Here is a 27515-nt window from a genome sequence, read left to right as displayed (position 1 = left end):
ATTTTAAGTACATACCATGCTTTATTTGGTCTTTACCTATTGTTGGACATTTAAAATATTTCTAATTTTTTATTATTTTAAATAATCTTAAAATGCACATATTTTATTCATATTTATTTGTTTTTAAAAACTGCTAGAGACTTAATTTTAGATCAATGAGTATGAACATTTTTTTAAAGAATCTTGATTCATATTGCCAAAATTGCTTTCAAGACAGGTTACTTCATTTTGAATTCCCATCAGTGATGTATGGAAGTGCTCAATCAAAGTAGCCTTGCCAAAACAGAGTCAAACCATTACATCTGTTGTGTGAATTATGGTATCTTATTCATTATCTTTCTTTTGATTAACTGAGATTGAACATTTTCATGTGTCTTTGAAAATTTTAATTTTTAAATCCGTTTGTGTCCTTGGCTGAGGTTTTATCTATGAGTCATTGGTATCATTTTGCTTTTGATAAGCTGCAATTTTTCTTTCTTTTTTATGTAGCTAAATCCAGAAATATTTTTATTTGTGAATTATTCCTTTATTTTATACTTGGAAAGTCTTTCCCCATATAATATTAAATGACTATTCACTAAAATATTTTTCTAGTTTTTTTATGGTTCATTTTCAAGTTTATCTTTTTCCCCCATCTGGAATTATTTTAGTAAAACTTATGTGATGAGGTTATAACATTTGTTTTTTGAATATAAGAAGTTTTTCAAGAACCATTTAATAAATAATACCACATTGATTCGAAATGCCAAATTAACAGTATAATAACAAATTTTATAAGGGTTAAACATCACTTTGATGTCTGAATGTCATTACCCTCTTCATTAGTCAGTGTTTCTTGGTGAAACTGAAATTCATTGTAGAATTTCCTACAGATAACTGTGCATAGAACTGCCCTCTTCCTTTTTTAAAAATCAAGTCTTGTCCTTCCACGTGGCTTAATAGTTGTATGACTCACAGTCCTTTTTTCACTGAGCATGCCTATAATCTGCCCTCTGGTTAGCAGCTGTGGTTTCTCTTTGCAGCATCTGTTTTTGTTTTCACCCTTGCTTCTCTAAGTGCCTATGCTTAAACGAAGCCTTCTATGATTGGTTGCTGCAGGTCAGTGAGGTCTGCTTATTATTGTTTCTCATAATTGTTGGCTTTAAAGCAGTTTTTCTTCATTTTTTTCTTATGTTTACTTGACACTTTTTTCCTTCTCCACTATACTTTACGGTTAATATTTTAACTCATCATGGATTAGCTTAGAAATTCTGTGACCTATACATTTTACTCATTCAACAAGGCATCAGTGTTACAGACTGACTTTTCATTATCTTGTCCTGAATGACAGGACAGCACCCTTCTATGGAATACTGAATCAAGAAATCACCTGTTTTTGCAGAGAGCATCTGTTGAAAGCACATGCCAGAGCCATGGGGTTGTCATTTCCCATCAGGCTCCAACATCAGAGTCTCTAATACTTCAAAGCCTCTCTCCATTCTTGCATGACAGACAGCTGTGGTGCCTCCTGTTTCCCTGTTGCTTTTGTCTCTAGTTCTGACATTTCTTCTAGATGGAAAAATAGATAAGGAAGCATTAATATTTAAGACCATAATAATCAGATTTGAGTAATATCAGTTACTGAAGAGCATAGAACTTTTTTAAAAAAATTTATGTTAGGAAATAACTTACTTGGTTAATTTTATACACTCTCTTAAAGACATATATTTCTGGTATGTTTTCCATGTCATAGGAACTGAATATAATAGTTTTCATCACTTTATTTTTTATCTTTATGAAAATTTATATTATTATGTACAAATTGATACCCCCCATTTCTATTGCTTCCTCTAAGGATTTTAGATTGTCGCAGAATATTTACTCATTTTCAATAGCTCTGAGATAGTGAGGAATAATAATTAAGTGATTTTTGACAATGTTTTATAGGTAATAATCAGTAGAATCTGAATGCAGCTCAGATCTAGTTTAGTGCTAATCTTGCTAAATAACAGTTACCCCTTTTCAGTCCGTAAGAGTTGTAAACTTTGAGGTATACCCCAAAATGATGCAGTACTGGTCCCACCACCACAGCTTTGTAAAAAGTACAATTTTAGTAGAAGGAAGTAGGGGTGATTCTTTTTTAATAGTTCCTTTCACTGAAGTGTTATTACTAAACAGATAGTATTTGGTGCTAGAATGGAACAATGATTAGGACTGCTTAGAGTTGGTGTCTGATTGGACTTTTTGCATATCCTAACACCTAGTGCCTACTTCATAGGGCTTAATGGAAGTTTGTTTGAATGAATTGCATAAAGTATGAGTCAAGCCAGGATGCTGCATAAGGATGATGAAGTTTGGAAGGTGCGGATCAAGATTTGTCTGCCTCTATCTCCAACTCTTCAGTGCAGGACCGCACAGAATTTGACACTTAAGATATTTAATTATTTTACCTTAGATATTCTCTGAGGCTGCAACTTCTGATCTGCTTAATAAAGAATGTACATGATATTATTGGGAGATAATTTTCATGGGACTTACATTTCTTCACATCTTGTGAGTTACTAACCTTTGTTCAGGTCTGTCTTTTAGAAGAATGAATAGTTTATTTCTCCAGAGCAAAGGAAAATCATAGTTACTGTCCAGTAAAATAAAGATAATGTCTCCCTTTGAAGAAAGTACAGGCATGCTTACTATCTATGATAAAAAATTTGGGTTCCCTCAGCTCAGAGTTCCTGTTCTATAATTTGATGTTCTGCGTGTGCAAACATTCATTGGTACTCATTTGTGTTGCCCCTGTGAGAATTGGAGGGCAAGGTGAACTGATACAAATATGTCACTCATGCCACTTGCTATGCTGTGAGTAATAAAGTCCTTTGGAGTCTCATGCCTTCTGTAAGCATCCATACAACTGTGTTAGACTAACTCAAGCATGTCAAACTCGTGGCCCACAGGCCGCATGCGGCCCACAATGAATATTTTTGTGGCCCAGCTAATATAACGGTATGTAAGAAACATTTTAATAAAAATTTTGTCATTTAATTTTTACAATATTCTGTTATACATAATTATTAATAATGAACTACAATGTTCCCTAATGACTGATTACTATAATCGTATTGCATTCATTTCCCTTACACACCTTAACACGCAGGTGCACCATTTCCCTCCACTAATACTAGCAGCGAATATTTTAGCAGCCAATGGTCACATCATTAGTCTTGGACTGACTTGTTTGGTGTGCACAACAGGAAATATTTTGCTTTCAGAGAACAAGAAAAATAGGTTTATTTGTGTTACACTTATTAATTTGTGCAGTTATTCAGTGTCTGGTAAATTAATGTTCAAGAAAAAATATTAATTTTTGTTAAAATATTCTACTATTTTATACTAACAATGACTCATTTATTTCAGCCCTTTGTATTTAGCATGTCTCTATTGAAATAAACCTACATTTCTATGAAAATTGAAGCTTTTGTTTTTTTGCGGCCCACATAACTTAAACCTTGTTGAGAAACCAAGATGGCGGCATAAGGTAAACACCTAACTGTTGCCTACCACAACAATTTTGAAACTACAACGGGAAAACAGAGCGCACACCGTCCAGAACCACTGGAAAGCTGGCAGAGTGGAAAACCTACAACTAGAGAAAAAAAGAGAGGGGACGCTGAGCCTCAGGAGCTGTGGAGGTGCGGAGATCCACGAGCGCGGAAAGGGCGGGCAGCTGAATACGCGGTAGGCTTACTCGCAGCGCGTGGAGCGGGAGGGCAGCAGACGCTGTGTGGCTAGCTTTCTTGTTTGGGAGAAAAACAAAACCTCCCTACTGCACTGAAATCCAGCTGCGGTTGGGGAGAAACTGGTCTGTTTGGCAGCGGACGAGGCTCGAAAGCTGCCTTCTCTCAGAGGCGCGCAGCCATTGATTAGGGCACAGAGAAACCTGCCCTCTTAGGGTGGCGCAGATGGAAACCAAGTTTGTCTGCGCCATTCTGAGACTCCGCCCCATCCAAGCTGAGCACAGCCCTCCCAGTGACTGGATTTCTCATTCAGGAGAAAAACAAAACCTCCCATCTGCACTGAAATCCAGCCCCAGCTGGGGAGAAACTGGTCTGTTAGGCAGCGGGAGAGGCTCGAAAGCTGCCTTCTCAAGAGACGCGCAGCCATTAATTCGGGCACAGAGAAACCGCCCCTCTTAGGGCGGAGCAGACGGGAAACCAAAGCTTGTCTGCGCCACCCTGAGACTCCGCCCCACCCAAGCTGAGCACAGAAGCTCTCCCAGCGGAGACACTGCTGATCCTCACAGCCAACTGGCTTGGAGATCAATTCCCGCTAGTGATACCAACAATCCCAACCACTCTGAACTCCAGTTTCTGGGGACACACGGGGGACCCAGACGCCTACGGGACTCTCAGCCATCGGTCGGAGAGTGAGAGTGACTTTTCTGTCGGTGTGGACGACACCAGATTTCAACCACTCTCATAAGGGACACATTCAAGAGGCAGACTCAGTGAGCACCAAAGCCCTACTGTGTCTCCAGCACAGCAATTCTTCCATTATAGACACACAGGCCCTCACAACCAATTGGACCAGAGGTCAATTCCTCCCAGTGTACCAACAGCAATCAGGGCTTTTAACTACACCAAGACTTTCCACTCAGCCCACAAAGGGGAGTACCAAGAGCGACCACCTAGAGTGATTGGGGAAGCTGAGCTATCGGCCCCTATAGGTCACCGACCACACAAAGCCACTCCATCAACACAGGGAGGCAGCCAAAATGTGGAGACATCGAAGTATGTCACAAGTAGGAGAGATAGATGAAAGCAAACTAATGGACAACACAGTGTTCAGAACCGTATTTATAAGGTTACTCAAGAATCTTCTAAAAACTGCTGAGGAACTTGAAGAGACCTTCAAGGACCTAAATGAGAATACCAAAAAAATGGAAAAGGACCAGTCAGAAATTATGCATACACTGTCTGAAATAAAGAATATACAGAGTAGACCACTGCACCTGAAGAGTCAAACCAAAGATCTGGAATATGAGGAAGAAAAAAAACACCCAACCAGAGAGGCGGGAAGAAAGAAGAATCCAAAAGTGTGAGGATAGCATAAGGAGCCTCCGGGATGGCTTTAAGCGTACCAATATCCGAATTTTTGGGGTGCCAGAAGAGAGAGAGCAAGATACTGAAAACCTATTTGAAGAAATAATGACAGAAAACTTCCCCCATCTGATGAAAGAAATAGACTTACAAGTTCAGGAAGCACACAGAACCTCAAACAAGAGGAATCCAAAGAGGACCACACCAAGACACATCATAATTAAAATGCCAAGGGCAAAAGACAAAGAGAGAATCTTACAAGCAGCAAGAGAAAAACAGTTAGTTACCTACAAGGGAGCACCCATACGACTGTCAGCTGATTTCTCAACAGAAACTATGCAGGCCAGATAGGAATGGCAAGAAATATTCAAAGTGATGAATAGCAAGAACCTACAACCAAGACTACTCTACCCAGCAAAGTTATCATTCAGAATTGAAGGGCAGATAAAGAGCTTCACAGATTAAAAAAAAGCTAAAGGAGCTCATCACCACCAAACCAGTATTATATGAAATGCTGAAAGGTATTCTTTAAAAAGAGGAAAAAGAAGAAAAAGGTAAAGATAAAAATTATGAACAACAAATACATATCTATCAACAAGTGATTCTAAAAATCAAGTGAATTAAAAATCTGAGGAACAGAATAAACTGGTGAACATAATAGAATCAGAGGCATAGAATGGGAGTGGATTGATAATTCTCAGGGGGAAAGGGGTGTCTGTGTGGGGGGTATGGGAAGAGACTGGACAAAAATCATACACCTATGGATAAGGACAACGGGGGGGAGGGAACCAGGTGATGGGGAGATATGGGGGGAAAAAAGGAGAAACAATTGTAATAATCTGAACAATAAATATTTATTTAAAAAAATAAAAAATAATAAATAAAACAGGCCAGGTTAAAAAAACAAAAACAAAAACAAAACAAAGCAAAACAAAAAACAACTTAAACCTTGTTTATTTGGCCCATGTTAGCCTTTGACTTTGACATGCTTGGACTAACTTGTAGGCTTACAAGCAGGGTAAAGTCTCAGATCCTTCAGAGTTCTTCTTTTTTATTGATTAAGGTATTACATGTGTCCATATCTCCCCATTGCCCCCCACCCCACTCCCACACATTCCCTCACCCCCCAGTGTCTTGCGTCCATTGGCTATGCTTATATGCATGCATACAAGTCCTTCGGTTGATCTCTTACCTCCCCTCCTCCTCCCCAGCCTTCCTGTTGTAATTTGACAGTCTGTTCGCTGCTTCTCTGCTGAGTTCTTTTTTAAAAAAACTGAATTTATTGCCTGGTTGGTGTGGCTCCGTGGTTGAGCATCGACCTATGAACCAGGAGGTCAGGGTTCTATTCTTGGTCAGGGCATGTGCCCATGTTGCAGGCTGGATCCCCAGTGGGGGGCATGCAGGAGGCAGCTGATCGATGATTCTCTCTCATCATTGATGTTTATCTCTCTCTACCCTTCCTCTCTGAAATCAATAAAATATATATTTAAAAGAATTTGAATTTATTGGGGTGACATTAGTTCACAAAATCATACAACTCAATAAAACATCATCAGCACACAACATCATGTGCCCATCGCCCCAAACAAAGTCTCTTTCCTCCTTTTCCCCCTTTGCCCACCTCCACCAACCCCCTACTCTCCTTTCCCTCTTGCTATCACCACTCTATTGTTTGTATTTTATATATGTGCTTAATCTTCACTCTCTTTCAACTAGCCCCCATGCTTCTGACAGCTGTCAGTCTGTTCCATGTATCCATGCCTCTGCTTCTATTTTGTTCATAAGTTTATTTTTTTCATTAGATTTCACATATAAATTAGAGCATATGGTATTTGTTTTCCTCCAACTGGCTTATTTCACTTAGTATAATAATCTCCAGGTCCATCCATGCTGTTGCAAAAGGTAAGATTTCCTTTTTTGTGGCCTAGTAATATTCCATTGCAATGGAATGTACCACAGCTTTTTTTATCCACTTATGTACTGAAAGGCACTTGGGCTGTATCCAGATCTTGGCTATCTATCTATCTATCTATCTATCTATCTATCTATCTATCATCTGTAAAGAGAGTGACCGTAAAGACCGAAGGCTCCACCGAACACTGGAAGTCAGTCCTGCAGTCAGTGCTGGGTTGCCATGGCGACCGCCATGGCAGTTGTTGATCAGCCCTTGCCTCTCTCTTCCTCTCTGGGCCTGGCCAGCAGTGTGCCTCTCTTTTTCTTCAGGCCTCCACAGCGGCTGCTGATCAGCCCTGCCTCTCTGATCAGGCCCGGAGATAGGCCCGGAGATGCTGACTGGCATAGAAACCAACCAATCAGAACCAAATCTGGGTGAATGGCAAAGGCAGAACCTAAGGTGGGGGCTGAGGAGGGGTTTTAAGGCAGTTGGGGGCGAGATCAGGCCAGCAGGGGAGGGCAGTTAGGGGCAATCAGGCAGGCAGGCAGAGAGGTTAGGGGCGATCGGGCAGGCAGGCAGGCAGAGGGTTAGGGGCAATCAGGCAGGAAGGCAAACGCAATTAGGGGTGATCAGGCAGGCAGGCAGCGGTTAGGAGCCAGGGGTCCCAGATTGCAAGAGGGATGTCTGACTGCCGGTTTAGGCCCAATCCCACAGTCGGACATCCCCCAAGGGGTCCCCGATTGGAGAGGGTGCAGGCTGGGCTGAGGGAACCGAATTTCGTGCACCGGGCCACTAGTTGTAAATAACTTTGCAATGAACATAGGAATGCATACTAGTACATTCTTTTGAATTAGTGTTTCAGGTTTGTTAGGATATGCTCCCAGAAGTGGGATTGCAGGGTCAAAAGGCAGTTCCATTTTTAATTTTTTGAGGAAATTCCACACTGCTTTCCACAGTGGCTGCACCAGTCTGCATTCCCACCCATTGTCCAAGTGTCCAAGGGTTCCCTTTTCTCTGTATCCTCGCCAGCACTTGTTATTGATGATAGGCATTCTGAAAGGTGTGAGGTAATATTTAATTGTGGTTCTAATTTGCATCTCTCTGATGATTAGTGATGTTGCACATTTTTTATTTGGATTGTTTGTCTTCCTGGTGTTGAGATCTTTATATATTTTGGAAATTAACCCCTGATCAGATGTATCATTGATGAATATGTTCTCCTATGCAGTGGGCTGCCTTTTCATTTTGTTGATGTTTTCTTTTGCTGTACATAAGCTTTTTAGTTGGATGTAGTCACATTTGTTTACTTTTTCCTTTGTTTCTCATGCCCAAGGAGATATATCGGCAAAAAATTGCTATGATAGCTGTCTGAGATTTTACTGCCTATGTTTTCTTCTATGATTTTTATGGTTTCGTGACTTACATTCAAGTCTTTTATCCATTTTGTTTTTGGTGTGAGTTGGTGGTCTTGTTTCATTTTTTGCATATACCTGTCCAATTTTCCCAGCACCATTTATTGAAGAGACTCTTTACTCCCTTGTATGCTCATGCTTCCTTTGTCAAATATTAATTGACAATAAAGGCATAGGTTTATTTCTGTGCTCTCTGTTCTGTTCCATTGATCTATATGCCTGCTCTTATGCTAGTACCAGACCATTTTTATTACAATGGCCTTGTAGTATGGTTTGATATCAGGTATTGTGATCCCTCCAACTTCATTCTTCTTTTTCAACATTCCTGAAGCTATTTGAGGTCTTTTTTTGGTTCCATATACATTTTTGGAATATTTGTTCTAGATCTGTGAAATATGCAATTGGTATTTTAATAAGAATTGTGTTGAATCTATAGATTATTTTTGGGTAGTATAGGAATTTTATTGATGATAATTCTTCCAATCCATGTACACGGTATATGCTTCCACTTATTTGTATCTTCCTCAGTTTCGTTTTTCAGTATCCACTAATTTTCTGTGTATATCTTTTATCTCCTTGGTTAAATTTATTCCTAGGTACTTTATTTTTTGTTGTTGTAATACTAAATGGAATTGTTAATTTCTTTTCCTGAGAGTTCATTATTGGTATATAAGAATGCCACCAATTTTTAATATTAGTATTGTATCCTGCTACTTTGCCAAATTCATTTATTAAATCTAGTAGGTTTTTAGTGAAGTCTTTATGGTTTTCTATGTACAATACCATGTCATCTGCGAATGGTGACAGTTTTACTTCCCATTTGGATGCCTTTTATTTCTTCTTGTCTGGTTGCTGTATCTAGGACTTTCTGTACTGTGTTGAATAAGAGTGGTGAAAGCAAACATTTCTGTTTTGTTCCTGATCTTAAGGGAATCTCTTTTAGTTTTTGTCCATTGAGTATGATGTTATCTGTGGATTTGTAATATATGGCCTTTATTATGTTGAGATATGAATCCTTTATTTCCACTTTGCTTAGAGTTTTTATCATAAATGGGCACTGGATTTTATCAAATGCTTTTTTTTGCATCTATTGATATAATCATGTGATTTTTATTCTTTATTTTGTTTATGTGATGCATTACATTTATTGATTTATGGATATTGTACCAATCTTGCATCTGTGAAATAACTCCCACTTTATCATGGTGTGTGATCTTTTTAATGTATTGCTGGAAGCAGTTTGCTAATATTTTGTTGAGAATTTTAGCATCTGTGTTGATTACGGATATTAGCCTATAAACTTTCTTTGTAGTGTCTATCTGGTTTTGGACTTAGGGTAATGCTGGCCTGATAAAAAAAAGCGCTTGGAAGTCTTGCCTCCTCTTGAATTTTTTGGAGTAGCTTGAGAAAGGGATAGGTGTTTGTTCTTCTTTGCCTTCAGATTTTTTGACAGGTGTCCGCACAGTGGTTTTCCTATAAAATGTTACCACCCTTTTGAAGAAATTTGTTTAATGAATTTTCTTTAATCCTTGTTTATTGAGTTGGTTGAAAATATTGAAAAATTAATAAGGGTCCACTCTTTAAGGAGCCAAGAAAGCTATTTGTTGGCTCAGACTAAACAGTTATGAATTGGCAAATTAAGAACAGCTGAGAGCTTTCTAATAGTGTTCATTATTTTCATAACTAAAAATTGGGACTTGAAGTAAGATTTATGTTCTGCTTCCTATTGCAAGAAGGAACCTGGGATATGAATGTGGTTAGGAGATTTAGAATTTCTCTGACCCTGCTTTGTGGTTCCAATCGAGCAAGTTATTTTTAGTCTGGAACAGGAAGTCATGATCTTGTGTAGAAGTGGAAAAGCACACATAGAATATGAATTTTGAAGTCATATCTGAGTTTGGAACCTTAGTGCTGTCAGTTATTACTACTTTTTAAAAGATTGGACATATTATTTAATTTGTTTTTGCTTCATATGCATAATGAGGAATAATAGCTACCTCAGAAGGTTGTTATGAAGATTAGAAATAATTGTGCAAAGCCTATAGCATTTTGATTTAGCATATGCGGGGTATGAGTGTGTGTGTGTGTGTGAAATAATTATACCAGTTCCACTTAGGTCAGTTTTGATGTGAATTTAGAGTTCTGATTTCAAATTATTTCTCCACTTAATACTCATGTTTCTTTAAGCATAAAATTCTATAATGATACCTTTGTTAATGAAGAGGATGTGTTCGAACAACACACTTCATGAGACGTTTTTCTAGAGGTAACTATATGTCAGATTTTTAAGTATTATCCAGGCTTTTTTTTAAAAAAAAAAAATAAGAGACTATAACTATCTATATTATTAAATATCCCCTAAAGAAGATTCTGCATTTTAGTTTAAGTTTTAACAATTTGTGACAAAAAATGCACACCCTTTTATACACTGGTTAAGATAAAATTAATTAGTATAAGTATTATAGTATAATACAGAGATATTCAACCAGTATGCTGCTGCAGGCACAATGGTGTGCCACTAGAATTTTTAAAACATGCACTACCTGACTACTTAAGTCAGAGGCACTGACCTCTTTTCCCTTAGATTGTCAAATAAAGAAATGACAACAGTCAGCACAATAGTTGTTTGGTGTGGGTGAATCAAAATTATACCTATGTTTTGGTCAGATGAGCACAAAACATATTTTGGTGTACCACAGAATTTTAGTAATTAGTTAATGTGTGCTATAAGATGAAAAAGGTTGAAAATCGCTGGCATAATAGTATAGTTTCTGAAAGTCATTTTTTATACCATGGCAGAAATCGTAGCCAATATGCTGGGAATTGTACTACATGGAAGATGGATCCGTCTGTGGCTCCTGTGGCTGTAGCTGGGAGGCAATAAACAGATTTCAATTCCATCTGACTTCTCTCCTCCCTTCGCAAGCTTCCCTGACCTCTGAAGCTCAAGAGTGTTACAGAACATAATTTAGATCAGATTATTTAAAATGATCTATTAATTTCTCTAATAGGCTCCCAGCAGTTTTACAAGGAGCCTTTTAAAGGGAAGCAGGAAACAGTACCCAGTAGTCTGTCTACTGTTGAGTTATTGTCAATACTGCTTGATATGATTTATGATTAAAATCAAGACAGAAGAAAAATAGTTCAGTGTTTATAAAGGTGCTTATTCTCAAGGATACTAATTAACTGAGATACCCCCTTAATGCTTAAAAAAAATAAACACGCAGCTATTTAATTTTAAAGAATTATTATAGAGTCTCATTAATTACGATAATTTTTGAGAAGTATGTTAGTTTCCTGTGTCTGCTGTAACAGTTTACCACAAACTTGGTGGTTTAAACAACAGAAATTTATTCTCTTACAGTTCTGGGAACCAAACGTCTGAAATGAGTCTTATGGGGCTAAAATCAAGATTTCAGCAGGAGCAGATGCCCTCCATTCCTTGCCTCTTCCAGCTTCTGGTGGCATTTCTTGGCTGCATCATTCCAGTGCTTTCATTCTCACATGGCCCTCTCCTCAATGTGTCTAATCTCCTCTCTGCCTTCCTCTTATAAGGATACATGTGATGGTATTTAGGGCCCATCTGGATGGTCCAGGATAATCTCATTGCAAGATTGTCTGCAAACATTGTACTTTATAAACTAACATTCACAAGTTTCAAGAATTAGGACCTGATATCTTTAGGAGCCACCATTCAGCTAACTACATGAAGAAAAGGAGCAAATTTTAATTTCCTTTTTCATGTGTGTATATGTAGAAAAAGTGAAACATCTTTATAATTATCTTTCTCTAAGTTCTACTTGTCTCATTAGAAGGCAGGCTATAGAGTTGTGAAATGAATCTCCCCATAAGGAATAAATTAAGTTTGTCTTTCCATCTTTAGATGGAACCATATTAAGTAAAATACCAATTTTGCATTATTTTTCTTGAGTATAGTATGTTCATTATTAGTCATATTATTCTAGTTGCTCTAGTGCACATGTTAATTAAATGGTTTTTAAAATTTCTTTATTGATTAAGGTATTACATAGGTATCCTTATCCTCCGATCGCCCCCCCACCCCCCCACACACTCATGCCCTCATCCCCTGTTGACTGTGTCCATTGTTTAGGCTTATATGCATGCATACAAGTCCTTTGGTTGATCTCTCCCCCTTACCCCCACCCTCCCCTACTTTCCCACTGAGGTTTGACGGTCTGATCAATGTTTCTCTGTCTCTGGATCTGTTTTTGTTCATCCATTTATGTTGTTCATTATATTCCATAAATGAGTGAGATCATGTGATATTTATCTTTCTCTGATTGGCTTATTTCACGTAGCATAATGATCTCCAGTTCCATCCATGCTGCTGCAAATGGTAAGAACTCCTTTTGTACCGCAGTGTAGTATTCCATTGAGTAGATGTACCACAGTCTTTTAATCCACTCATCTGCTGATGGGCACTTAGGCTGTTTCCAAATCTTAACTATGGTGAATTGTGCTGCTATGAACAGAGGGGTGCATATATCCATTCTGATTGGTGTTTCTAGTTTTTTGGGATATATTCCTAGAAGTGGAATCACTGAGTCAAATGGGAGTTTGATTTTTAGTTTTTTGAGGAAACTCCATACTGTTCTCCACAGTGGCTGCACCAGTCTGCATTCCCACCAGCAGTGCTCGAGCATTCCTTTTTCTCTGCATCCTCGCCAACACTTGTCGTTTGTTGATTTGTTGATGATAGCCATTCTGACAGGTGTGAGATGGTACCGCATTGTCGTTTTGATTTGCATCTCTCTGATAATTAGTGACTTTGAGCATGTTTTCATATGTCTCTTGGCCTTCCTTCTATCTTCTTTTGAAAATTACCTATTTAGGTCAGTTGCCCATTTTTTGATTGGGTTGTTTATCTTCCTTTTGTTAAGTTGTATGAGATCCTTGTAAATGTTGGAGATTAAACCCTTATCAGCGATAACATTGGCAAATATGTTCTCCCATGCAGTGGGCTTTCTTGTTGTTTTCTTGATGGTTTCTTTTATTGTGCAAAAGCTTTTTATTTTGATGTAGTCTCATTTGTTTATTTTCTCTTTAGTTTCCATTGCCCTAAGATCCGTATCGGTGAAGAAATTGCTTTGGCATATATCTCAGATTTTGCTGCCTGTGGATTCATCTAGTATTTTTATGGTTTCCCATCTTATGTTTAAGTCCTTTATCCATTTTAAATTTATTTGTGTGTATGGTGTAAGTTGGTGGTCTAGTTTCATTTTTTTTTGCATGTATCTGTCCAATTTTCCCAGCACCATTTATTGAAGAGACTGTCTTGACGCCATTGTATGCTCATGCCTCCTTTGTCAAATATTAATTGAGCATAGTGGTTTGGGTCTATTTCTGGGTTCTCTATTCTGTTCCATTGGTCTATATGGCTGTTCTTGTGCCAGTACCAGGCTGTTTTGAGAACAGTGGCTTTGTAATACAGCTTGATATCTGGTATTGAGATCCCACCTACTTTGTTCTTCTTTCTCAGGATTGCTGTAGCTATTCGGGGTCTTTTTTCACTCCAGATGAATTATTGAAAAGTTCCTTCTAGGTCTGTGAAATATGCCGTTGGTATTTTAATGAGGAGTGCATTGAATCTATAGATTGCTTTGGGTAGTATGGACATTTTAATGATGTTGATTCTACCAATCCATGAATATGGTATGTTCTACCATCTGTTTACGTCCTCCTCTCTCTTTTTTCAGTGTCCTGTAGTTTTCCGCATATAGGTCTTCTACCTCCTTAGTTAAGTGTCTTAATTTTTTTTGGTGCAATGGTAAATGGGATTGCTTTTTCAGTCTCTCTTTCTGTAAGTTCACTATTGGTGTATAGAAATGCCATAAATTTCTTGGTGTTAATTTTGTATCCTGCTACACTGCTGAATTCATTTATTAAGTCTAATAATTTTTTGATGGAGTCTTTAGGGTTTTCTATGTACAGTATCATGTCATCTGCGAATAAGGACAGTTTTACTTATTCTTTTCCAATTTGGATGCCTTTTATTTCTTCTTCATGTCTGATCACAATGGCTAGTACTTTCAGTACTATGTCGAACAGGAGTGGTGAGAGTGGACATCCTTATCCCTGTCTTGTTCCTGTTCTTAGGGGAAATGACTTTAGTTTTTGCCCATTGAGTATGATGTTGGCTGTGGGTTTGTCATATATGGCTTTTATTATATTGAGGTATGATCCTTCTATTCCCACTTTGCTGAGAGTTTTTATTAAGAAAGGGTGTTGGATTTTGTCAAATGCTTTTCCTGCATCAATTGATATGACTATGTGATTTTTATCTCTCAATTTGTTTATGTGATGTATCACGTTTATTGATTTGCGAGTAATGTACCATCCTTGCATCCCCAGGATAAATCCTACTTGGTTATGGTGTATGATCTTTCTGATGTACTGCTGGATCTGATTTGCTAGAATTTTGTTGAGGATTTTGGCATCTATGTTCATGAGGCATATTGGCCTGTAATTCTCTTTCATTGTGTTGTCTTTATCTGGTTTTGGTATTAGGGTGATGCTGGTTTCATAGAAGGAGCTTGGAAGTGTTCCTTCCTCTTGATTTTTTTTGGAATAGTCTGAAGAGTATAGGTTTTAGCTCTTCCTTGAATGTTTGGTAATAGTCCCCTGTGAAGCATCTGGCCCCAGGCTTTTGTTTGCTGGAAGTTTTTTGATGACTGCTTCAATTTCTTCCTTGTTATTGGCCTATTGAGATTTTTAGATTTCTCCTGATTGAGTTTTGGAAGGTTGTATTTTTCTAGGAATATGTCCATTTCCTCCATGTTGTCTACTTTGTTGGAATAGAGTTGTTCATAGTTTTTGTTTTTTTTTTAACAATCCTTTGTATTTCTGTGGGGTCTGTGGTTATTTCGCCTCTTTCATTTCTGATTTTGTTTATTTGGATCCTCTCTCTTTGCTTCTTGGTGAGCTTGGCTAGAGGTTCATCAATCTTGTTTATCCTTTCAAAGAACCAGCTCTTGATTTCATTGATCTTTTGTATTGTTTTTTTTTTTGGTCTCTATGTCATTTATTTCTGCTCTGATCTTTATTATCTCCTTCCTTCTGTTCACTTGGCCTTTTTCTTTTTGCTCTTTTTCTAATTCTTTAAGTTTGAGATTTAGATGATTTACTACCTTTTTCTTGTTTTTTTTTTGAGGTAGGCCTATAGAGGTATAAGCTTCCCTCTCAGGACTGCTTTCCTTGTGTCCCACAGATTTTGGATTGTTGTGTTTTTATTGTCATTAGTTTCCAGGATGTTTTTAATTTCTTCTTTGATCTCTTTGGTAACCCAATCATTGTTTAATAGCATGCTATTCAGCTTCCAAGTGTTTGAATGTTTTGGATTTTTTTTTATTGTAGTTTATTTCTAATACTATGCCATTGTGGTCTGTGAAGATGCTTGATATGATTTCAATCTTTTTTAATTTGGGGAGACTTTGCTTGTGACCCAATATGTGGTCTATTTTTGAATATGTCCCATGTGCACTTGAGAAGAATGTGTATTCCGTGACTTTGGGGTGAAATGTTCTGAAGATGTCAATTAAGTCAATCTTCTCTAGTGAGTCATTTAGGGTTGCTTTTTCTTTGCTGATTTTTTGTCTAGAGGATTTATCCAGTGATGTCAGTGGTGTATTAAAGTCTCCTACTATGATTGTATTGTTGTCGATCTCTCCCTTGATATCTTCCAGGAGTTTTTTATGTATTTGGGTGCTCCTGCATTGGGCGCATATATCTTTATCAGGGTTATATCCTCTTGTTGTATCGATCCTTTTAGTATTATGAAGTGGCCTTCCTTATCTCTTGTTATGTCCTTCACTTTTAGGTCTATTTTGTCAGATATAAGTATTGCTACCCCAGCTTTTTTTTTTTTTTTTTTCATTTCCATTTGCCTGGTAGATATTCTTCCATCCCTTCACTTTCAGTCTGTATGAGTCCCTTTTTCTGAGGTGAATCTCCTATAGATAGCATATAGATGGGTCATGTTTTTTCATCCATTCAGCCACTCGATGTCTTTTGATTGGAGCATTTAGTCCGTTTACGTTTAAAGTTATTATTGACTAGGGGCCTGGTGCATGAAATTCATACACTGGGGGGGGGGTGTCTCCTCAGCCCGCCTGCCACCTCTCACATACTGGGAGCCCTCAGATGATGTCCTACTGACGGCCTCCCTTTGTGGGAGACAACCGGGCTGATCAGGGAAAGGCACCAGCCCCATCACCCCGCTGCTGGAGCCACTGCCAGTCACCGCAGCCACCAAGGTGTTTTCATCAACACAGACTCCAGGCCCTTCACCAAGAAAAAATGACAACTTTCTTCAGGCATCTTCAAGATGTGTCTTTCATAGGATATGACATTTCTTTCTTTCTTTCTTCCTTTTTTTATTTTATCCTCACCTGAGTATATATTTCCATTGACTTTTAGAGAATGTGGAAGAGAAAGGGAAAAACAGAGAGAAACATCAAAGTGAGAGGAACACATTGATTGGTTGCCTCCTGCATGAGCCCTGACCTGGGCCCCAGCCAGGGAGGAGCCTGCAACTTAGGTACATGCCCTTGATCAGAATCTAACCTGGACTCTGTGGTTGGCAAACCTAGGCATTATCCACTGAGCCAAACCCTGTAAGGCAGGTTATGACATTTCTTAGCCCTCCAGCATCGGACCTTCGTTTTTTTTCCCCATGAGTGTGGTGGAAAAGCCCTAGACCAACTTTTTGGATTCTTATATCCAAGTTACTAAGAATATTACCAGTGGCATACAGGGAGCTTAGCCAATGAGCGGTCAGAAAAGGTGTTTCCTCTGTAGTTCACACCTATCTCCTCCGATCTCCGGCTCCGCCCCTGCCAAGGCCAGCCCTTGGCAGGGGACCCCAGATGGCTCAGACAGCCAGGCTCCGTTCCTAGCCAAGGCCACAAGCCTCTGTTTGAGGCTCGGGCCCTAGGCAGGGACTCCCAGCTGGCTCCGATTGCCCGCAGGGACCCCCAGCTGGCGCAGTCGCCCCGCTCCACCCACGGCCAAGGCCGCAAGCCTCTGGCAGAGGCTTGGGCTCTGGGAAGGGACCCCCAGCTGGCTCTATCGCCCGGCTCCATCCACGGCCAAGGCCGCAAGCCTCTGTTTGAGGATCGGGCTCTGGGCAGGGACCCCCAGCTGGCTCTGATCACCCTGCTCCGCCCCCAACCAAGGCCTCAAGCCTCTGGCCAAGTCTCGGGCTCTGGGCAGGGACCCCCAGCTGTCTCCGATAACCACAGCGGACCCCAGCTGGTTCCAATGGCCCATCTCCGCCCTAGTCAATGCCACAAGCCTCTGTTTGACGCTGGGGCCCTGGGCAGGGACCCCCAGCTGGTTCTGATCGCCTGCAGGGGACCCCAACTGGCTCCAATCGCCTGAAGAGGACCTCAGCTGGCTTTGATCCCTGCGGGGGGACCCCAGCTGGCTCCAATCTTCCCCTCTGATCTTCGGCTCCAATTGCCCACTTCCGACCATGGCCACTCTCGGAGGCTGCAGCCATCTTGGTTGGGTGTATTTGCATATTGGCTTTCTGATTGGCTGGTAGGCGTGGCTCATGGGCGTGGCTTGTGAGTGTAACAGAGTGATGATTTGCATATTACTCTTTTTTTAAATAGGATAGGTACTTGTTTGTAGCCATTTTTATTTTTTGTGCATGTGTTCCTTCTTACCTTTTTATTTCTTGTTTTTACACCAGTCCTTTTATCATTTCTTGCATTGCTGGATTGGAAGTGATAAACTCCCTTATCCTTTTTTTTCTGTGAAGTTCCTTATCTCCCCTTCAATTTTGAATGATAGCCTTCCTGGATAGAGTATTCTTGGATTCATTCCCTTGCTTTGCATCACTTTGCAAATTTCCTTCCATTCTTTTCTGGCCTGATGTGTTTCTGTTGAGTAATCATTTATTAATCTCATGGGAGATCCCTTGTATGTAACTTTCTGTCTCTCTATTGCATCCTTTAAGATTCTCTCTTTGTCCTGAACATTTGCCATTGTAATTATGATGTGTCTTGGTGTGGGTCTTTTTGGCTTCATCTTGTTTGGGACTCTCTGAGCTTGTGTGACTTTTTTTCTTCCCCACATCAGGGAAGTTTTCTGACATTATTTCTTCAAATAGGTTTTTTAACCCTTGTTCCTCTTCCTGTTGTTCTGGCACCCCTATTATTCATATGTTGCTTTGTTTCATGTTGTCCCATAGCTCCCTTAGCCTCTCCTGCTGTCTTTTAATTTTTTTCTCCAATTGGAGTTCAGTTTGGCTGTGTTTTGCTTCCCTGTCTTCTAATTTGCTAATTCGGTCTTCTGCTTCTCCTAGTCTACTATTGAAACTTTCTATGGTGTTTTTTTTTTTTTAATTTCTTTATTGATTAAGGTGTCACATATTTGTCCTCATCCCCCCATTCCCATCCCACACTCCTCCCCACGGATGCCCCACCCCCCTATTGTCCTTAACCATTGGTTGGGCTCATATGCATGCACACAAGTCCTTTGGTTGATCTCTCCCTCCTACCCCCACCTTCCCCTACCCTCCCTCTGATGCCCAACAGTCCGCTCGATGCCTCCTTGTTTCTGGGTCTGTTCTTGTTCATCAGTCTATGTTGTTCATCATTTCCCCTAGATGAGTGAGATCATGTGTTACTAGAAATATACTTATAAGAAGCGAATGTGAGACGAGCAATAATAGTTATGCTGACAGGCAAATGAATCAGTCTGTAGTGAGTTTCTTTCTGGACCAACAGTTCTTTTGAGACCCAATTTCAATGTCCACCAGTTCCTTATGTGTACATGTTGGCACTGACTTTTCAGCTCTGGATGGTGGACAAATGGTGGTAATGCAGGTCCGACTCCCTCTGGTTTGGTCTTGCCCAGACCCAGTGGCACGGCTTCACATGGACTCAGGGGCGTGTGGCCTCACCCGGACCTGGGACCCAGCATCACCCGGGCCCCGGGGCGCATGGCCTCACCCGGACCCAGGGGCATGTGGCCTCACCCGGACCCAGGTGCACGCGGCCTCACCCGGTCCTGGGATCCAGCCTCACCCGGACCCAGGGGCGCGTGGCCTCTCCCGGACCCAGGGGTGCATGGCCTCACCCGGGCCCGGGACCCAGCCTCACCTGGACCCAGGGGCACGTGGCCTCTCCTGGACCCAGGGGCGCAACCTCACCCGGGCCTGGGACCCAGCCTCACCCGGACCCAGGGGTGCGTGGCCTTACCTGGACCCAGGGGCGCATGGCCTCAGCCAGACCCGGGGGCGTTCGGCCTCACCCGGATCCGGGACCCAGCAGGGCTTCGTCTTCTTGATCCCAATTCCTGTCGGTCAATTCCCTCTCAGCAATTCCTTCGGCCATTTTCTCAAAGCTCCGGGGCGGCTACTGCGGAATTCGTTGGGCGGCAGGCTCGCCGAAGCTCTGGTGCACCTGGTGCGCGGCGGCGGGCTGGTCCGAGGTCGTTGCGGCGGCACTCGGGTCTGCAGCAGCGACCAGTCGCCGGGCGAGCGCTCCTGGATCCAGGACCCAGTGGGGCCTCGTCTTCCCGATCCCAACTCTCATCGGTCAATTCCTTCTCAACAATTCCTCCAGCCATTTTCTCAAAGCTCCGGGGCGGCTGCCACGGAACTCGCTGGGTAGTGGGCTCGGCGAAGCTCCGGTGCGCCCAGTGCACAGTGGCGGGCTGGTCCGGGGTCGCTGCGTTGGCGCTCGGGTCTGCAGCGGCGGCCGGTCACCCGGCGTGCACACCTGGCCGCTTCCGGGGCGCTGAGATTCTCGAAGGACTCGGAGGTCAGCAAGTGCTTGGGTCTCCCACCCTATGTCTCCCAGGGGCTCGTCTGTTCGTGCTCGGCAGTGAGTGGAGCCGTCCCCTCAGCCGGAGACCGCTAGGGGAACTGCGCCGAGCACGTTCCAGGCCGCCATTGTGTCGCCAGAGCCGTAGTTCTTAAAGTGTGATCTTTGGCTCACCTGCATCAGCATCATCCCACATACCCCTCTCTTTTTTTCTAGTTGTAGAGCATCCGCTCAGCCAGCCCTCCGGTGGTTCTGGATGGTGTCTGCTCTGTTTTCCTGTTGTAGTTTCAAAATTGTTGTGGTAGGCAACAATCAGGCGTCCGCCCTATGCCTCCATCTTGGTCCTCCTTTGTGTAGTTAAGTCTTGATTGTTGCTGGTGTCACTGGGAGGAATTTTCCTCCAGGCCAATTGGCTGTGAGACCCGCTGTATCTATAAAGGAAGAGTTGCTGTGCAGGAGACACGTTTATGGGCCGGGACTTGTTCCAGTAGGGCTTAGGCGCTCACTGAGTCTGCCTCTTGAATGTGTCCCTTATGCGATTGGTTGAAATCTGGTGTCGTCTCACACCAACCACTAGATGCTCTCGTTTCTGGGTCTCCAATGGGGTGCAGGTCAGCTACTGTTTGAGGCCACTCAGCAGGAGTTACAGCAAAAACTGCAGTTTTCTCTTCCTGCTTGAGTGGTTTTGGAGCAGTCTGACTGGAAGTGCAGTTTATTTGGTTAAGCTGCCACAGGGCAGTCCATTTATGTGCACAAGCTGCTGTTTGGAGCCTGGGTGGGTTTGTAGAATGTGCGGGGCGGGTCTCAGGGCGTCACTAGGCTAGGGCGTGGCAAACCACAATGGCTGCAAGTCTGCTTTTTCTGCCATTTCTGCCTTTCCGCATTTCCAAGTCCCCGCGTCCTGTGCTCCAGTGCAGTAAACACTGATTGCTGGGCGCACCTCTGCAAGAAAGTCACTCTCACTTTCCGACACGATGGCCGAGAGTCCAGCTTCTCCCCGTAGGTGTCTGGGTCTCCCATGCGTCCCCAGAAACTGGATTTCAGAGTGATGGGGAGCTTATCTCCCTTCCCCCGCCACCCGCCCGACCCACGTGCCTCTGCACCTCAGCCCCTCCGCGTTTGCTCTTTCCTCTTCCCTCTTAGTTGTAAATCCACCATTCAGCCAGCTCTCCTGTGGTTCTGGGTGGCAGATGCTCTGTCCTCTAGTTGTATTTTTGAAATTGCTGTGCGCCGCGCAGTTCATTTGTTTAACTTTGCCGCCATCTTGGTTCTCTCGGTTTTCATTATTTCAACTAGTAGTTGCTCCCCGGTGACCAGGACCTCAGCCATGCGCTCCAGCTCCCTTTGCTGTGCCCCGCCACTCCTGCTGGGGCTGCTGTCGCTGCCACCTCTGCCAGCGCTGCCGCCCTCCATGCTCGGGGCCGCATCCCTACCACTGTCTTCGCTGGCCGCCGGGTTTGGGTGTTAAATCAGTCTGCCCTTACTGAGGCCTCGCCCGCCATATTTGTTAGGGGCAATCCCATTGCTCATGCGCAATTGGCTGGAAAGGGAATCATGGTGTTTTTTATTGCAGCTATATCACTCTTCATTTCTTCTTGATTCTTACATAAGTTGTTGATTTTTTCATCCATCTCGTTTATGAACTGTATGACCCTTATTCTAAATTCTTTTTTTAAAAATACATTTTATTGATTTTCTACAGAGAGGAAGGGAGAAGGATAGAGATCCAGAAACATCAATGAGAGAGAAACATCAATCAGCTGCCTCCTGCACACCCCCTACCGGGGATGTGCCCGCAACCAAAGTACATGCCCTTGACGGGAATCGAACCTGGGACCATTTAGTCTGCAGGCTGACGCTATATCCACTAAGCCAAACCGGCCAGGGCTATTCTGAATTGTTTTTCTGACATATTGCATGCCTCTGTTTCACTTAGTTGCTTCTCTGGCAGTTCCACCTTTATTTTCTTTCTCTTTTTAAACACAAAAATTTTATTTTTATTTTATTTTTTTTTAGATTTTTTAAATTGATTAAAGTATTACATATAGTAGTACATATATCTCCTTTTTTCCCCCTTTGACCTTCTCCCAGCCTCCTCTACCCCCTGTCGCATGCTCTCATCCCCTCCCTTCCCCCCGCCCCAGTGTCTTGTGTCCATTCGCCTTTTCTTTCCTTTGGGGTTTTCTTTGTCTACCAATTTTTTATCTCACTGATGCATCTAGATGTTGAGTCATGCAGGGGTTGCTCCTTAGGTAGCAGTGGCTCCTTGGGCTGCGGTTGCTCCCTGGGCAGTCACAGTAGCGGCTGCTCCTCAGTTGGCAGTGGCTCCTCTGATGGGTGCTGATCTCAGCATTGGTGGCTCCTCTGGCTGGTGCGGGGAGGCTGCTCATCAGACAGCAGTGGGCTGCTAGGATTGCTGCTGCTCCTCGGACAGAGGCGGACTGCTTACGTGGCTTCTGCTCCTTGGATGGGTGCTGGCTGCGCATGGTTGCTGCTCCTCAGACGCGGCGAGCTGCTCATAAGGCTGCTGCTCCTTTGACAGGGCAGGTTGCTCACAGGGCTGCTGCTCCTCATATGAGGGCGGGCTGCTTGCACAGCTGCTGCTCCTTGGATGGGGGCTGGATGCACGTGGTTACTGCTCCTCGGACGGGAGTGAGCTGCACGTGCAGCTGCTGCTCCTGTGACGGGGACGGGCCGCTCACCTGGCTGTTGCTTGTTGGACAGATGTGGGCTGAATGTGGCTGCTGCTCCTCGGACCGTTGGGGGCTATGCAGGGCTGTCAGTCCTCGGGGACTGGTGTCGTCTCACACCAACCACTAGATGCTCATGAGCAATCTACTCATGTGTATGCTACTCCTCAGACCGGGGCAGGGTACTTGGCGGCTGCTGCTCCTCAGTTGTAGGCTCGATCCAGGGTCTGATAACTCAGTTGCAGGCTCGATCCACAGTCAGATTGCATCTGGTCACAGGATAGGTCTCTCTCGTATAGATGTTTCTCTCTCTGTTTTTCCCCCCACTTCCAATCTCTCATTCTGGAGGTCAGAAGTCAAAAATAATTTCAATGGACTAAAGTGATGATATAGCAGAGCTAATTCCTTCTGGAGTTTCTGAGTGGAGAATCCATGTTCTCACCCTTTTCAGCTTCTAGGAATCCCCTGTATTCCTTGGCTTGTGACCCCTAATTTCATTTTCAAAGTATATTACCCCCTTTGCTCCTTCCAGCATCACATCACCAAGGCAGCTTACAATCCTCTAAATATAAAGCAGGAACTTCAAGGTTTGAATGCGATTTTGATAGTATTGTCAAATGATTTTTAAAAAAATATGCTTTTATTGATTTTAGAGAGAGAGGAAGGGAGAGGGATGATAGAAACATTGTGAGAGAGAAACATAAAAAATTGGTTGCCTCCTGCACACCCCCTATTGGGGATGTAGCCCACAACCCAGGCATTTGCCCTGACCAGTAATGGAGCCAGGGACCTCTTGGTTCATGGGTCGACACTCCACCACTGAGTCATACTGGCTGGGCTAAGTGATTTTTAATGTTATAAAAAGTCCCTTAATTGTACATCATAAGATAAATTTAAATCAGAGTTTTATGTATAGTTATATTGGGTAAAATTTAGAGTTAATTTTCATTTTTTAAAGACAAATATGATGATACTTACCTGGCAGGGGAGATACCATGAACATGAAGGTGGTTTTCCCAGGGTGAGGTTTACCCATTGCACTGCAGATATGCTGGCCCCTGCAGTTTCCCCAAATGTGGGAAACTCAACTGTATAATTTGTGGAAGTGAGGGACTGCTTTTGTGCTTTCCCCTATTTAAAAAAAAAAAAAAAGGAAACTGTGAGATGCTGCTAGTGCAAGGTAGTTCAAGAAATTAAGATACAAAGTGTGTTGTATAATTTCCCTTCTTTCCTTCCATGGTTTTATTTTCCTTTTGGCACTGTTGTTCTGTTTTACCCACTTCTTAGAAAGAATGTTTATACAGATTCAAAATCTGAAAAATCCTACAAGATTTCTTTCATTAGAGGCTTTATAATAGTTTGAATTTTAATTTTGAGTTTATTATGCTTTATTTATTTGACTCAGTTAAATTAGAATAATAATCATAATCTTAAATGGTATTTACTAAATAAATATATTAGTCATCTAGAAAATAGTTTATGAATGTAAATTTAATTAAATTCCCTAAAGGAACTCATAATACTTTTATTTTTATAATTTAATCTTTTTTTTGAAGGTGAAATAACATGAAGCATCACACAATAATATGTAAATTACTAAAATAATACCTTGATATTATTTATATTATTTTATTGAGCTGAAACCGGTTTGGCTCAGTGGATAGAGCGTTGGCCTGCGGACTGAAGGGTCCCGGGTTCGATTCCGGTCAAGGTCATGTACCTTGGTTGCGGGCGCATCCCTGGTAGGGGGTGTGCAGGAGGCAGCTGACCGATGTTTCTCTCTCATCGATGTTTCTGCCTCTCTGTCCCTCTCCCTTCCTCTCTGTGGAAAATCAATAAAATATATTTAAAAATATATATATATAAATTATTTTATCGATTTATTTTTTATATATTCTTTATTGATTTTGAGAGGGAGAGGGAGAGAAACATTGATGTGAGATAGAAACATCAATTGCTGCCTCCTGCACACCCTCTACTGGGGATCCAACCCAAAACCTGGTCATGTGCCCTGGCTGGGAATCAAACTGGCAACTTGCCCAATCAGTGTGGCTCAGTTGATTGGGTAACAGGACAATGCCCAATCAACTGAGCCACACTGGACAGGGCTATTTGTGTTGGAGTGATGGTCAATTTGCATATTATACTTTTATTAGATAGGATTAGATAAGATAGAGGCCTGGTACTCGGGTGGGGGCCGGCTGGTTTGCCCTGAAGGGTGTTCCGGATCGGCTGGTTTGCCCTGAAGGGTGTCCCGGATCAGGGTGGGGATTCCCTTGGGTCATGGGGTGGCCTGGGCGAGGGGCCTGTGGTGGTTTGCAGGCTGGCCACGCCCCCCGGTGACCTAAGCAGAGGCCCAGGTATCTGGGATTTATTTATCTTCTATAATTGAAACTTTGTAGCCTTGAGTGGAGGCCTAGGCAGGCCAGGGCTGCGGAAAGCTTGGCTTCTTCCATCGCCGGGGCCAACTCAAGCCTCCTGCTCTCTCCGTGGCTGTAGCCATCTTGGTTGGGTTAATTTGCATACTCGCTCCTGATTGGCCGGTGGGCGTCGCGGAGGTACGGTCAATTTGCATATTACTCCTTTATTAGATCGGATTCAGAATCATATGATGGAAGGAAGAAGGACCAAAGTTTTTATTTTCATATTATATAATCATAATTAATATTTTCTTTCTCCAATTATAAAATTTTGCACTAGGTGAGTATGTGTGTGTGTGTGTGTGTGTATATATATATATATATATATACACACACACACACACATACAATATAAATATAATGTTAACCCTTTGCACTCGCTTGCTTTTTTCGATTCCTTTATTCTACTGCTAACTGTGTCGAGTCACACTCGACATCTGAGTGCAAAGGGTTAATGCATGTATATTAATGTTCTGAGTAGGAAATTTACTACATTGCTAAGTAAATAGGACTACACCCCTCAGAGTGAGAAAGTTGAACACTAATAGGAGGCTGTTCTTTGATAGCAGACCAGAATCTAAATGAGGCACAGTAGCTAAGCTACAGTGTGGATGTTCTTTCTGACAGAGGTAAATAATTATGTTATGTTTTTAACCAAATAAGTATAATAAGCTAGTATAAGCAAAGTATATTTCTGTGATAAGGTAGCTAGCTAGTGGGACAATTGTTTAAGCAGTGGTTTTCAACAGGTGTAGGAGAGTTTTCACCCCAGGGGACATTTTTTTGGCTTACATGACTAGAGGGTGTTACTGGCATCTAGTAGGTAGATGCTGGAGATGCTGCTAAATATCCTGCAATGCACAGGATAGCCCCACACTACAAATAGTGATACAGCCCAAAAGGTCAACAGTGCTTTGTTTGAGAAACTCCTTTAGGGTATTCGTTTGTTTTTTTACCTGCCACATGATAGCCTAAATATTTTTCAATATTTCATTTAACAAATAAACCTTTGATAGAGATGTAGTGGTTATAATAATTTCATGATTTTATTTTTGTGAAAACTTCAATGAATGGAAGTATATTTGTGTGTACTTGGAATAATTTAGGAGAGGAAAGAATCAAGGATGAATGCCAAGTTTCTGGCTTGAGCAACTTATCAGGATGTTGGTGACATTATTTGAAATGAGAGAAACAGATGTGTGGAACAAAATCTTCAGTTCAGATTTTACGCTTGTAGAATTTGAAGTACCTGAGAGATATTAGGAGGAAGTCCTAAAGATCAGAATTTAGGTGTACAGACATATCTTTAAATTGAAATTTGTCAGTATATGAGTATAAATTAGTCCTGAGATTGGAGGAAATCACCCACCAGAATGTATATCTTTTTTAAAGTATATTTTTATTGATTTCAGAGAGGTAGGGAGAGAGAGATAGCAACATTAATGATGAGAGAGAATCATTGATCAGCTGCCTCCTGTACACCCCCTACTAGGGATCAAGTCCTCAACCCGGACATGTGCCCTGACTAGAATAGTACCATGACCTCCTGGTTCATAGGTTGATGCTCAACCGCTGAGCCATGCCGGCCAGGCATCTTAAGAAGTAAAGAGTACCTTATAGCACAGTGCTTAGGAACACCAACATTCACAATATGAATAGAGGAGAATCTAGCAAAAGACTGAGATAAAATAGGAAGTGATCCAGAAGTGTAATCGTCCAAGCCAAGGGAAAAGAAATGTTTTTGGGTGGATGAGTGGTTATTGATATGGAGGCTGTTGTTGACTTTGGTCATACCCATGAGAGTGACTAGAAACCAAATTACAGTGGGTTGTGAATTCCATGTTAAGTAAGAAATTTAGTTGTGTTGTAGATTTATGTAAATTTGGCTGTGAAGGCCTTCAAGGTTATAGTGAATAATGTTTTATAATACATTAAATAGTTGCTTGGATTCTAAGTGATTCAGCAAGTATGAAAATAGTTCTATATTACCACAGATAAAGGTGTATGTTTGACACTAAAACATTACTTTTGTTTTTCAGACCTTTCAAGAAATCGTTTTGCAGAAATTCCTTCTGATATCTGGTTATTTGCACCTCTTGAAACATTAAATTTATATCATAATTGCATTAAAACCATTCCTGAAGCCATTAAAAACCTGCAGATGTTAACGTACCTTAACATTAGGTAAGGAAGTGATTTTGGGGGTACATTTTGTTTTTAATCATAGTTTTA

The 27515-nt window shown here is 41.7% G+C and overlaps 1 protein-coding gene across 1 annotated transcript in view; it reads left to right on the top strand.

Annotated features, from left to right (window-relative positions):
- LRCH2 (leucine rich repeats and calponin homology domain containing 2) overlaps positions 1–27515 on the top strand; it is a 127230-nt gene that overhangs the window by 18604 nt on the left and 81111 nt on the right. Inside the window, exon 2 of the mRNA XM_079765471.1 lies at positions 27323–27467. Within this exon, the coding sequence (XP_079621597.1) occupies positions 27323–27467 (145 nt within the window). The remainder of the gene's footprint in view (positions 1–27322; positions 27468–27515) is intronic.

Source organism: Cnephaeus nilssonii, assembly GCF_951640355.1.
Source record: "Cnephaeus nilssonii genome assembly, chromosome: X".
In the NCBI taxonomy this organism is placed as follows: Eukaryota; Metazoa; Chordata; class Mammalia; order Chiroptera; family Vespertilionidae; genus Cnephaeus; species Cnephaeus nilssonii.
This window is presented reverse-complemented; position numbering and strand designations above follow the sequence as displayed.